The sequence below is a fragment of the Pimephales promelas genome, chromosome 18 (assembly GCF_988280905.1).
Source record: "Pimephales promelas chromosome 18, fPimPro1.hap1.1, whole genome shotgun sequence".
Taxonomy (NCBI): Eukaryota; Metazoa; Chordata; class Actinopteri; order Cypriniformes; family Leuciscidae; genus Pimephales; species Pimephales promelas.
In genome coordinates, this window is record NC_142786.1 from 2,305,819 (window position 1) to 2,319,762 (window position 13,944).

The 13,944-nt window shown below is 33.4% G+C and overlaps 2 protein-coding genes across 2 annotated transcripts; one reads left to right on the forward strand and one right to left on the reverse strand.

Moving 5' to 3' along the window:
- The first annotated feature begins 998 nt into the window (after positions 1-998).
- Positions 999-6,854, forward strand: tomm7 (translocase of outer mitochondrial membrane 7 homolog (yeast)). Its single transcript, XM_039678501.2, has 3 exons — positions 999-1,199; positions 6,408-6,456; positions 6,537-6,854. The coding sequence occupies exons 1-3, from the start codon at positions 1,097-1,099 to the stop codon at positions 6,550-6,552; spliced, it is 168 nt and encodes a 55-aa protein (XP_039534435.1). The 5' UTR covers positions 999-1,096; the 3' UTR covers positions 6,553-6,854.
- A 145-nt stretch (positions 6,855-6,999) lies between these two features.
- Positions 7,000-10,743, reverse strand: il6 (interleukin 6 (interferon, beta 2)). The gene is made up of 5 exons (XM_039678470.2): positions 10,642-10,743; positions 10,350-10,558; positions 10,164-10,274; positions 9,066-9,209; positions 7,000-7,262 (listed from the first exon to the last, which is right to left on the reverse strand). Exons 1-5 carry the CDS (start codon positions 10,655-10,657, stop codon positions 7,044-7,046), a joined length of 699 nt encoding a protein of 232 aa, XP_039534404.2. The 5' UTR covers positions 10,658-10,743; the 3' UTR covers positions 7,000-7,043.
- Positions 10,744-13,944: the final 3,201 nt, after the last annotated feature.

Below are 13,944 nucleotides of genomic sequence, written 5' to 3' on the forward strand. Positions count from 1 at the left end.
CGCTCATTTTTAATGTTATCGTTATCGGTCCGATAAGAAAATTTAGCCGATATATTAAAGCCGATAATTAATGTGTTATTTCCTTCAGCTGATGCACTTAAGATGAACACTGTTCAACATGATGGTTTGCTTGAAATATGATTGGAATCACTTCGAAAAAGGAAAATACAGTAAAGTCCAACATGTGCAGTATATTATACATAATGAGAACATTATAATTGTGTGTTTAGGACATGGATTTTAATGGTGAGACTTTTGTTTTTGCAATTAGGTTAAAATTATATATATATATATGGATTTATATTATTATATATATATTGATTGGGTTATCGGCTTTCAAATATAAAGATTATCGGTGACGGCCAAAATGTTCATATCGGTGCATCCCTAATATAAGATATGAGCTAAAACATTAAACTAAGCTCATAGTTGCTTTAGAATAAATTGTCGATTAAACTTAAAAGCTTGTATATACGTCATATAATTATATAGTGTAAAATGTAGTTATATGAAGTAAAAATCTGACTGGGATTCTGTTATTTTATTTATCTTTCATGAGTCAGTAATTCAACTAAATCGTAAAAATGCATATTTACATACAATATTAAATTTAGATTTATTAATGATTTTTCACAATAAATAAATAGGCCTAATGAAATCTCTAAACTTTACAGTTTGACCAGTTGAACTGCAACACAAATGAACAACTATATTGAAATAGTGCGATCTTCACATAGCTCAAAACAATAATGTAAGATGCATTTACATAACTTAGAACATGTCGATGTTAAGATAAATAAACAATCTAGCAGAACAGAGTTACATTTAGCATCTCACATCATGAAAAACTTCTCAAACATATGTCGAACTGATCAAAATGCACATTATCGTGTACCTGCCGCCGTCTCGGTGTCCCTGGTGTGGCCACTAGGTGTCACTGTTCCGCCTTTTTGCGACTGTCGTAAATCGGGTTACCACAGGAACGCCGTCGCCGCACACTTTACGGCATGTAACACGTGTTTCCTGCGGTGTTCCTTGCCCTTCACTGCTCCACATCGGATCCAAAGACGATAATTGATCAAATCTGAGCGAAATCATGAGCAAACTGAGCAAGGAGAGCAAGCAGCGGCTGCAGCAGGTGTTCCAGTGCGGCCAGTTCGTCATCCGCTGGGGCTTCATCCCCACTGTGCTTTATTTGGGTCAGTAAACGCAAATCATGTGTGTTTAACTTGCTGTATGTCAAGAGTCTATGCATCATTTGCGTCTATGTGAGGTGTATGATGAGTTTTTGATATACACACCCATATACATCATGAAGAATGAATGAATCGATGAATTGATCACAAGTCCTAATTGTTATGTTTTTTTAAGCGATTAGACTTTACATGATTACGGACCGGTTCATATCTAGAAACCTGATTAACGATTTGACGGTGATTTGGACTAGCAAACAACACTGTCTGCTAGAAATACATAGCAACGACTCCAGCACTTTAGCAACCACCTAGCAACGCCCTAGAAACTATTATACCACCTAACAGCCACATAGCAACGCTCTGAGTCTGACCACAACCCCAGCTTTGTGGTTTTGAGCTGTAAGAAAGTATTCGTTGTGATTCATGTTTAAATGTTGGTTAATTAATGCTTATTTTCACGCTGTTTATGCAAATTGAAACATTTGAAAACAGACGACGTGCAGTTTACATTGACAAAGCTGATGGTGAATTTAGGGTGATTACAAAACACCACTTCTTTTGGCCAATCAGGTGTAATTACGGGCCAATGCTGATAATTCTTTTCTATATTGACCTATTAACTGGCCTTTCTGATATATATATTTTTTCTATTTGAAAGCATTTGAGACACTTGACATTTGCATGTCTGCATATATCAGTTAAAACGGATACAGTCTCCTCGTTAATTAATTATAACTAATATTTGCAGATTTGTGAATTTAACAGCTTATATCCGGAATTATTAATTGGTTTACCATGTGTAATGTCGATATAATGCTTAAAGGAGTAGTTCACTTTTAAAAAAACTTGCTGATATTTACTCACCCCCATGTCATCCAAGATGTCCATGTCTTTCTTTCTTTAGTTGAAAAGAAATTAAGGTTTTTGATGAAAACATTCCAGGATTTTCACCATATAATGGACTTCAATGGGAACCAAACGGTTCAAGGTCCAAATGAGAGTTTCAGTGCAAACTACAAACTGTTCAAAGGTCTTTAAATGACACCAGACGATGAATAAGGGTCTTATCAAGCGAAACGATCGCTCATTTCAAAAATATATAAAAAAGTTTAAGTTTTATAAGCTCAAATGCTCGCCCTGCTCTGTGATGCGCGTTCGTGACGTCACATAATACGCAATTGCGTTGAAAAGGTCTCTCAGAACAGAGCAAGGCGAGCATTTGTGCTTATAAAAAATATTCACCTTGAACTGTTTGGACCCCATTGAAGTCCATTATATGGAGTCCATTATAAAAACCTTAATTTCTTTTCGACTGAAGAAAGAAAGACATGAGACAAGTGAACTAATCCTTTAATAGCGATACCGATCCCTCAGATAAAGACCAATTAATCTCTTGATTTTTGTCATGTTTGAGATGATCAGCATTGGCAGGTTTGGAAAGACACGAGGGCGAGAAATTGGTGACTTTTTGAAGTTTCCTTTTGGGGTGAATCGTATCATGTATTGGGTTGATGCCATCATACTATTTATTTACTAGAAATGTCATTAAGGAAAGTTCGTCAGGATCAAGGGCTTCTGGGATGTGTGTGTGTGTTTATAATACAGGGTGACCGCATCATTTCTGATTATAATGTTGAGCTTGATGTAGTTTTTTTCATGTGTGGGGTCATTAAGTGTCTGAACACGCATCACTTCCTGCAGCTGTGATTGACAGTCAGAGATGCTCCGTCAGGGTTATGTTCTTCAGCAGCGTCTTCGTCCTACAGCTTCATCACGGTTAAATGGGAATTGAGGAAATGTTAATGAGGCTTTAGGGACTCTGTGATTGATTCGTACACTCCTTGTTCCACACAAATTTGCGTCTGTATTTTTGGCATGATGGGAGACGTTTAGAGACAAATGAGATGCAGAAGGAAGTTGTAGCTTTTTGCGTGTCGGCTAAATTGCCTCACAGGGAAAAGCCCCTCGAGTCTAAACATCAGCATTTCTGGAGGACATCATAAGCCTGCTAGATTATTATACATAATATTACATATAATGGAATGAATATATTTAGAATAAACAGCTGTTGTAAAAAATATAACACTATATTTATAATATGTGGTTACACACGCACACTCACCCATATACAGGGGTTGGACAATGAAACTAAACACCTGGTTATAGTCCTCAGTAATTTATTAGTACGGTAGGGTTTCCTACTGTAGCCAATACAGCATCAGTCCTTCACGGCGTCTTTTGAGCCGTTCCTCTTGCAGAACAGTGTCCGGGTCACCATGAGGAACCTTTAAAATTTGAAAATTTATACAGTTTTTTCCATTATGTATTATATATTTATATATTTTTTCCATTATTTATATATATATATATATATATATATATATGAAGAGTTCAGACGCAAAAGCCTCTTAAGTGCCATTTGAAATTTTCTTCTAGAATGATCATTTTTATCAAGCTTGTATATTTAAGTTCAGTAATTTCACTTAAATGGCAATGATAATAATTACCTATTAATTGTTATTTAAGTGAAATTACTGAACTTAAATATACAAGTTTGATAAAAATCATCATTAAAGAAGAAAATTTCAAATGGCATTAGAGGCTTTTGCATCTGAACTCTTCATATATATATATATATATATATATATATATATATATATATTTTTTTTTCTGTTATATTTTTCCATTAAACATATTTATTAGGGCTGTGCAAAAGTTAATTGCGATTAATCGCATCAAAAATAAAAGTCTGTGTTTACATAATATATTTGTGTGTGCTGTATATAATTATTTTGTATATATAAATACCTATGCATGCATGTATATATATAAGAATTATTTGCGGTTAAATTCTGTATATATTTATAAATACATAATCTATATTATATAAATATAAATATTTTATATATGAATAACATATTTTCTTAAATATATACATGCATGTGTGTGTATTTATATATACAAAATAATTATATACAGCACACACAAATATATTATGTAAACAGAGACTTTTATTTTGGATGCGATTAATCGTAATTAACTTTTGCACAGCCCTAATATTTATATATGGTGGCCATAAAAAGATGGACATGGTCAGAAACAATGCCCAGGTAGGCCGTGGCATTTAAACGATGCCCAATTGGCACTAAGGGGCCTAAAGTGTGCCAAGGAAACATCCCCCACACCATTACATCATCACCACCACCTCCAGCCTGCACAGTCGTAACTAAAATCTAAATTATTTAGCTAAATAAACCACTTCACGATAACATGAGATTCTTAAAGTCCTCACAGTTGACCAGTCAGAACTATCCAAGATAACTGTAATAATGAAGTCTAAGATTGTGTGGAAAGGTCGTGTCATTCTTCTGCCGCAGAGCTATTTTAAAGCGTGTTGCACAACGATACATGAAACGGAGATGAATCAGCTCTGACGTCTGAATTCTTCGAGATCTCACATGGATGATGCCTTTGTTGTGCTATGACCAATATTGAATAAAAACGGAAGAAAGTACCCGTGTGAACGCTGCAACGCAGGGCTTTTCTCTCGCCACTCCGGATCTCAGACGGATGTGAGGCAGTTTCATGATGCCAGTCGAGTCGACTCACTGAAGAGCTTCTCTGTCGGTGCCTGAGAACTGAGGAACCCAGACTTGCGAGAGTGCTGATGTCATCCTCAAACATAATGTAATGCCTTGAAAATATGACAAATACTGTATATATATATATATATATATACTGCATATCCGCCTGCGTTTGGTCATTTGATTTTTCCATATACACCCTCACCTTGCTAATGTATAATGTAATTTATTTTGAGTTTAATTTATACACTTTTTAATTATTTTTAGCTATTGTGTGTATCATTTGTCATTATTGACGTGTTTAGTATATCAGCATTATATCAGTGATCTCACAAAAGCTGTCAATAAATATTGAGTGTTATTTCAAAATAAATGACATTTAAGAAATCTTCTTCTTTCTCATTTCTTTTTTTTCTCAAATTCTCATTATCTTGCAAATATTAACATCTTATTGCCATTACTGAAATGCAACAAAAAACATTAAATTGTAAATTATTCATACATGATTGTATTATTTTCTGCTATATTAGTTTTCATTTTATGCTGATTTAAATGAGAAAAAACATAGTAGTTATGAGAATTATTGATGACAAAGGGAATTACAAAAAAACAGTTTTGTGTTTATATATATATATATATATTCTTCAGTTGAAATCGGTATGATTTTTTTTTTTTAAAGTCTCTTCTGCTCAACAAGGCTGCATTTTGTTTTCATGAAAATTACAGTAAAATGGTAATGTTGTGAAATATAACAATTTCTTCTAAAAGTTTTCTATTTGAATATATTTTAAATTGTAATTTATTCCTGTGATCAAAGCTGAGTTTTCTTTTAATCAATTAAACTCTATTTTCTTATTTAATATATATTTATATAAATGTATATATAATTATATAAGTTTATTTAGCTAAATAATTTAGATTTTAGTTACCACTGTGCAGGCTGGTGGTGTAATGGTGTGGTGTATATATGTGTGTATATATATATATATATAGATATATAAAAACCTTTTTTATTATTATTTTTATTATTATTATTATTATTTTTTATTTGTGAAATGTGACAATTTCTACTAAAAGTTTTCTTTTAATTTCTTTCAATTTCTACTAAAAGTTTTCAATTTCTACTAAAACAATTTCTACTAAAAGTTTTCTATTTGAATATATTTTAAATTGTAATTTATTCCTGTGATCAAAGCTGAGTTTTCTTTTAATCAATTAAACTCTATTTTCTTATTTAATATATATTTATATAAATTAATATATATTTATATAAGTTTATTTAGCTAAATAATTTAGATTTTAGTTACCACTGTGCAGGCTGGTGGTGTAATGGTGTGGTGTATATATGTGTGTGTATATATATATATATATATAATATGTATGTATGTGTGTGTATATATATATATATATATATATATATATAACCTTTTTTATTATTATTTTTATTATTATTATTTTTTATTTATTTGTGAAATGTGACCCAGCGCAGTCGCCACGATATTCACGTGGACGATCAGCATCAGCCACTGAACAATCTGGTTCACTGAGTGTTCACACTTCTGAATCTGATGTATATTTCCATGCACACTTATTAATAGTTATTTACCGGTATTTCTTTATTTCCCAGGATTCAAACGTGGAGCCGATCCAGGGATGCCTGAACCCACGGTCCTGAGGTGAGTTGTGTGAGTCGGACACATGAAGCTCACAGTGTTTTTCCACAGAGAGCTGAAGAAGATGTTGCGGTTTCTTTCAGTTTGCTTTGGGGATGAAGACGCTCCCGACGGCCACTACAGACCAATCCGGATCCTCCCACTGAACTCACGGGAGTCTCGGGACACTGACCGCTTGGGTTGCGACGTTATGCTGGGACGTAAATACTCGGCTGTCACATTTTTGTTTTCTTTTGTTTTACTACGTCTTTCTTAAACATTGTCTTGAGAAACACACACAATGTAACTGGATTTTCTTTGTTGTTTTTAATCTGAATCGTCATTGTAAACAATCTCAGGATGTGCTCAACGTTCCGTTTCGAATAAATTAAACATGTTTAATAAATATTTATCAGCACAGATTTTCAGTGTTGTACAAATGAAAGTAAATAAAAGTAAAGACACATAAATATTACATTTATAAATATCAGTGTTGTACAAACAACATTTAACGTTCAATAAGTTAAAGTACATACTCATAAATATTAAAATATCATTCCCTGAATCGAATACTGCGATGATTAATAAATAAATCTCTAAATGAGTATTGATTAGTTCTTGTCTGAGGTCCAGTGTCCGGGTCTCTTCGTGTCCTTCCCCCGGTGTCCACCCTTCCTTTTGCTCATGTAACTGATGGCTCTGCATGTGTCGATCATGACGTTGGTGTAGTTGAACAGGATGGAGTGGACGGTGGCCTTGCGTATCCATGCGGATCTGACCGACAGAGGACCGCTGGGGATCGGGTCCACCTGTCCTTCGCCCAGCTGGAGCTGGAGGGAGATAAACGTTTAAGGGTTAGATCACGAAAAAAAAAATGAATTACTCTCCCTCATGTTGTTCCAACCTCGTAAGACTTTCGTTCATCTTCGGAACACAAATTGAGATATTTTTGATTAAATCTGAGAGCTGTCTCACTCGGGCTTCTATTGTAATTGAAACTTGCCCCAGAATGTAAATAAAAACATTGTTAAAACAGTCGGAGTGACTACAGTGGCTCAACCTTAAGTTTACCAAGTGACGAGAATACTTTTTGTGCGCAAAAAAAAAAAAAATAGGGCTGTCAAACGATTAATCGCATCCAAAAAGTCCAAAAAGTTTGTGTTTACATAATATATGTGGGTGCACTGTGGATAATTATTTTGTATATATATATACAGTATATATAAATACACACATGCATGTATATTTAAGAAAAAAATATTATATATATATATAATATAAATTATATATAAATCTATATACAGTATATACATGAAAATATTTCTTAAATATATACAAGCATGTGTGTGTATTTTTTATATATATATATAAAATAATTATACACAGTGCACCCACATATATTATGTAAACACAAACTTTTATTTTGGATGCGATTAATCGTAAACTAAATAACTACGGAAGCGTGTTGCATTCACTTGCAAACGATCACTTGCAAATTGCAAATCTATTCTGTTTTTATGAATTAACGAGTTAATTATCTCAGAATTACGAGATTTTTTCATGGAGAAAAGGTTTTGTTCTGTTTTTCTGAATTAATGACTTGATCTAAAAAAGTAGGAGTAACTCATTAATTCATAAAAGCAGAGTGAAAAAAAAAAAAATTACCAAGAAAAATATGTCTCGTAATTCTAATTAACTTGTTAATTCAGAAAAACAGAGTAGATTTTGTTTCCTCAAGTGAATGCAATACGCTTCCATAAATGACGACTTAAAGCAACACTAAATAAGATTTTTTTTTTTACCTTAAAATAATGTTTCCAAAATCATTTCAGTGGTTCATTAAATCGTAACATGGTGACAGGCACTTGTGGATTCGCTGTGCGCTCCTTTATCTGCTATAACCACGCTATGTAAGATTGCTAGATCGGGTTGCGTTTTTGTAGTTCTAATGATGCATAAGAAAACTACAAATTTGACTTGCTTTACGGCAAGCGTTACAATAGTCACTATTCTGTTTTTCTTCGTTTCGGATGTCTTAATACATCGTTCTTTCATGAAATCATGCAACATAATCTACCTTTTCTGTGGACATCGTTCATTCCAAAGCCGATGCTGGTTAAACAACGAGCGCGTGCGACAGTAGGATACGCTAGGCTAAATTATTTACGACAGCGGTAATAGACAATTCCACTTCCAACCTGTAGGGCGACCGTAAAAGTTACTTGGTGTTGCTTTAATGCAAATATTACCGTAGTCGTCTTCTATGTGGGCCTCTGAGAGAGTTCATGTAGTATAACAGAACGTAGGCTCACCATTGGCCAGCATCACACATGACCAGCGTCGGCCAATAGTGAGCCTGATGTATTCTGACAGAAATGTCATTTTTGGTCGAACTAACCCTTTAAATACAGTACGTGTCATGCCAGCACTTACACTGCTAGTGCTAATGTACGACTGTTGAGCTAGTTGATATCAGTTTATTACTAGTCTTCAGAGATAAAATTGAATTTGCTTATTGTAAAGAGTTACCAAGTACAGTTCAAATTGATGTCTAAAATAACGCCCAGTAGCGTAGCGGCCTCTTGGAAAGGGTTGAGGACCGCAGATATTGAGTTCAGGTGCGTTAACTTTACCTGGCTGTTAATGGCCTCCAGCAGTCGCTTCGTCCCGTGCTTGATGTCGTTCACCAGGGTTGAGGTCAGATTTTCCTTCTCGATGTAGTTCCAGTTCTCTTTATACCACGTCAGGACACTGTAAATGCGCCCCAGACACCTTTCCTGAAACATTCATGAGGGTTGATATTGAGAAAATCACATGAAAACACTTAATGTCATGACACTCCCTCTGATGTTAAAGGGATAGTTCACTTTGAAATTAATTTTTGGTATGTTTTATCTTACCTCAAGGGCATCCAAGATGTAGATGTCATTGTTTCCACAGTATTTTCAATTTTGATATTTTTAGGTCAAACCGTTCTTGTCTGTCAGTCATATAATGGAGGTCTATGGTCACCACCTCAATACAATATAAATAATGTTTGTTTTCTCACACAAACCGCTCGTTTCTTGTCTTAGGCCATCAATGTGTACTTACATTTACGAGTCATTAAATCATGTTTAATCTGGACTTCTCTGTGCATGCTCTTTGAGGTGGTGACCATAGATGTCCATTATATGACTGACAGACATGAACGGTTTGACCTAAAAATATAAAAATTGAAAATACTGCGGAAACAAAGACACCTACATCTTGGATGCCCTTGAGGTAAGATAAAACAACCAAAAATTAATTTCAAAGTGAACTATCCCTTTAATGGATTTGACAAATGTTGATAATGTTCAGTCTTTGTGGAATAGATCTGCTGTTATACACAATTGTATGGTCAATCAATAAATTATGACAACATGTTGAATTTATAACTCGTTCAAATAAGTTTAAACTTCTTACAATTTATACAAGATTCAACTCATTTAAGTACGTTTAACATAATACAAGTCGAATTGATTGTAATTAAAAATTTAAGGCAGTCTTTTTTTTACATTGAACAAATGGAAATACTGAGATTATATAGTGACTAAAGAGCAAATTCAACTGTTAAATCTTCCTAAAAATGTACAATTTAAGATTTTTAGAAACTACTTTTTGATATTATTTTAAAATTCGTTAACATGTTAGGGGACAGAACAGTTTACCAAATTTGGATAAAGCACAAGCATGATAAGCGTTCTTACTGTGCTGAAGTTTCTGGACAGACAGCCGTCAGAAGGTTTGAGGAGAGGCGTGCTGACCCGGACGCCTTCATACGCCGTCATGTTCACCGCCTCCCTGAAATCGTTCTCAAACTGCAGGTGGAAGAACACAGTTAAAGACAGGCCGAAGAACAACACACCTTTGTTTAACTCTGGATTTTAAAGCACCTGTTCATCTCGAAGCTTCTTCACGTCCTTGTGCAGATCTCTCGCCATCAGATGCCATTTGTGCCGGTCGTTCAGAAGACTCTTCACATCCACGTCCTGAACTTCTTCTCCAGAGGTTTCCGAGAGTTCCCCCATGCTGCTGTACGCAGGCACCGCGTCCACGAGACGCATGAGCACCGCCAGTGTGGCAGACAGGATGAGCACTTTGTCTGCAGAGAATAGTGAGAGAGAGAAAGTGAAGAGATGTGTGACTGCATGAGAGGATATCCGATCGCTCGAACGCTTCACTTACTCAGAGCTGACGGCATCCTGATTACGAAAGTTTGTGTGATGTCTTCAAGCAATCTCAGGAGACTTCTCAACGACACTTCTCAAGTGGTTTTTATACACTGGCTTCAGGAGTTTCCACTTTTTAACCCGCCTTTTTACAAGATTTTCATCATTTTGGAACAGGGAAAATCTGATCAAATTTTCATAAATGCATATTTTTCTTGTTGCTTCCCCCCCCCTCTAAACTTACAGGTTTCCACAAGTTTCTTTTTTAAATAACTGATACAAGCCTGAGGTTTTGATACTTTTAATGTGAATATATATATATATATATATATATATATACAAATATATGTATGTATGTATATATATATATATATACACATATGTGTGTGTGTGTATATATATATATATATATATGTGTGTGTGTGTGTGCGTGTGTGTGTGTGTGTGTGTGTGTATATATATATATATATATATATACATATATTATAATATTATTCTAATATATATATATATATACATTTATATATATGAAGAGTTCAGATGCAAAAGCCTCTAAATGCCATTTGAAATTTTCTTCTTTAATGATGATTTTTATCAAACTTGTATATTTAACTTCAGTAATTTCACTAAATTACAATTAATAGGTAATTATCATTGCCATTTAAGTGAAATTACTGAACTTAAATATACAAGTTTGATAAAAATCAGCATTAAAGAAGAAAATTTCAAATGGCATTTTAGAGGCTTTTGCATCTGAACTCTTCATATATATATATATATATATATATATATATATATATATATATATACACTGTGTATATATATATATATATATATATATATATATATATATATAATTTATTTTTTTTGAAAATCTTTGAAGGTACAGAGACATGGACAATGGGGTATGTTGTCACAATTATAACATGTTTGTTGACACTCACTGAAAAAAAGTTGCTGCCTTTTAAGGACAAATGTTCTTTTTAAGTACAATCAACTTGTTTTTGACATTAATCTGATCTAATCTAATTCAACTTAAATGACATTAATCTGTCTTAAAAATTAAAAAAAAATGAGTTGAAACTTATATAAAAAGAGAAAATTGCTTAACTTATTTTGAGTTAAAGCAGTGCACAAACATATCTTGTCATAACTTATTGATCATATAATTTTTCACAACGCGAATATAATTTTTTTTTCAAATGCACAAATTCGTAACAAGTAAATAAAACATCTTTAACAACATATCTTGCATTATAAGCTATTTAAAATTTGGGATTCCATAAAGTGACAAAATAGTTTGGATGAAGAATTCTCAGATTGAACAAACCAAGAAATCAAGCCTTTGTGACTAAAGGTCTCAGTTACTGATGTACAGACGTTGTGACAACTTGCCCCAGGCTCTGCTCATACACTCTTAAATATAAAGATGCATGATTGGAATCGATGGTTCCATGAAGAACATTTAACATCTATGGAATCTTTCCATTCCACAAAAGGTTCTTTAGAGTGGAAAAAGATTCTTTTATTCTATTTAAATATTCTGTTCTTCACTCTAAGCAAAATAAAATAAATTCTTTTTTTTAGAACTGATCACTGAATAGTTCTTTGGGAACCGGAAAATGCTGCTTCTATCGCATCGCGCACAAAAAAAAAAAACTTTAGAGTGTATCTTAATTCTCTCTGATTGTTTTCAAAGAGAAACACTCATTTCTAAACCCGTTTTTTAACCCTCCTGTTACCCTAAAAACTTAACATTTTTTTATGGTATTTTTTTTTTTTAAACAAAGGCTTGTCTCAGGTCATTTATGTCTTTGTTGACTACTTAAGTAACCTTTTAAGTTGACATCCACCCACCCCACGTCCCACCTAACCCCTTATACATCCAGAATACCCATTGCACGACTATGGACAAATTTTCAAATCATCACAAAATCTTAGTGATTTGACCTAAAATTGGAAAAATCTAAATATATTTGGTGTGTTATTTTTTAATTATATCTCTAAGTATAGATTTTTGTCATCTATAACATTTGGAAAGAAAAACTATTTTATCAAAGATAGTAACACGAGTTATGTTTGGGGTCAATCTCACAAAAATAATGTTTCCCCTGCATGATGGCACGGTAAAGAATTATTAGTTCTCACAAAAAATGACGTTTTCCCTCCCCCATGGCAAAGGAAAGAATTATTAGTTCTCATGAGAATTATGTCACACGTCATGTGAACTACAAGTGGTTCTCGCAATACTACAGATATGGCTATGTTTGGTTAGATCCCTAAAACAGAGAATGAATTTAACATTGAATATGTAAAATTACAATGAACATTATAAATTAAAACATGTTATAGTGACCTCAATAAAACAACCAAAACAAATGTGTGTGAAATTTTAATATTTCTTCGGTTTTATCATACGGCTAAAAGAGCCTGGGGTCAAATTGACCCCAAGGAACACAGATGCTACAAAATGTGTACAATTCACAACAAATAAATAAAAAAATGTTTTATATCTTCTCTATTTTGCATTATAATTAAAAAGTTGGGAATCCATAAAGTGACAGTATAGTTTGAACTTTGAACAAACCACTGTTATAGAAATCAAGCCTTTGTGACTAAACATCTACGTTACTGATTTATCGACGTTGTGACAACTTGCCCCAGGCTCTGCTCATACACTCTTAAATATAAAGCTGCATGATTGCAATCGATGGTTCCATGAAGAACATTTAACATCCATGGAATCTTTCCATTCCACAAAAGGTTCTTTAGAGTGGAAAAAGATTCTTTATTCACTAGAATAACTACTAGTGGTTCTCGCAATATTACAGATATGATTATGTTTGGACGTTTTTTGAATATAATATTTAATATGTAAGATTACAATGAACATTACACTCTAAAAAATGCTGGGTTGTTTTAACGCAATTTTGGGTAAAATACTTAAATGGGTTAAAAATGTAATTAAACAATTAACCCAATGGCTGGGTTTGTCCATATTTTACCCAAAATTGGGTTAAAACAACCCAGCATATTAAAAGTGTATAAATTAAAATGATAACATGTTATAGTGACCTCAATAAAACAACCAAAACAAGTGTGTGTGAAATTTTAGTATTTCTTCTGTTTTATTATTCATCTAAAAGAGCCTGGGGTCAAATTGACCCCAAGGAACAGTGATGCTACAAAATGTGTACAGGACATTAAAAAAATATCAGCAGGTCAATTTTATGTTTACAGAGTCCCCATTAAATTAGGAAAAGTCATTAAATCTGAAAAAAAAAAAAAATCAATAGGAGGGTTGCATGCCGTATTATAT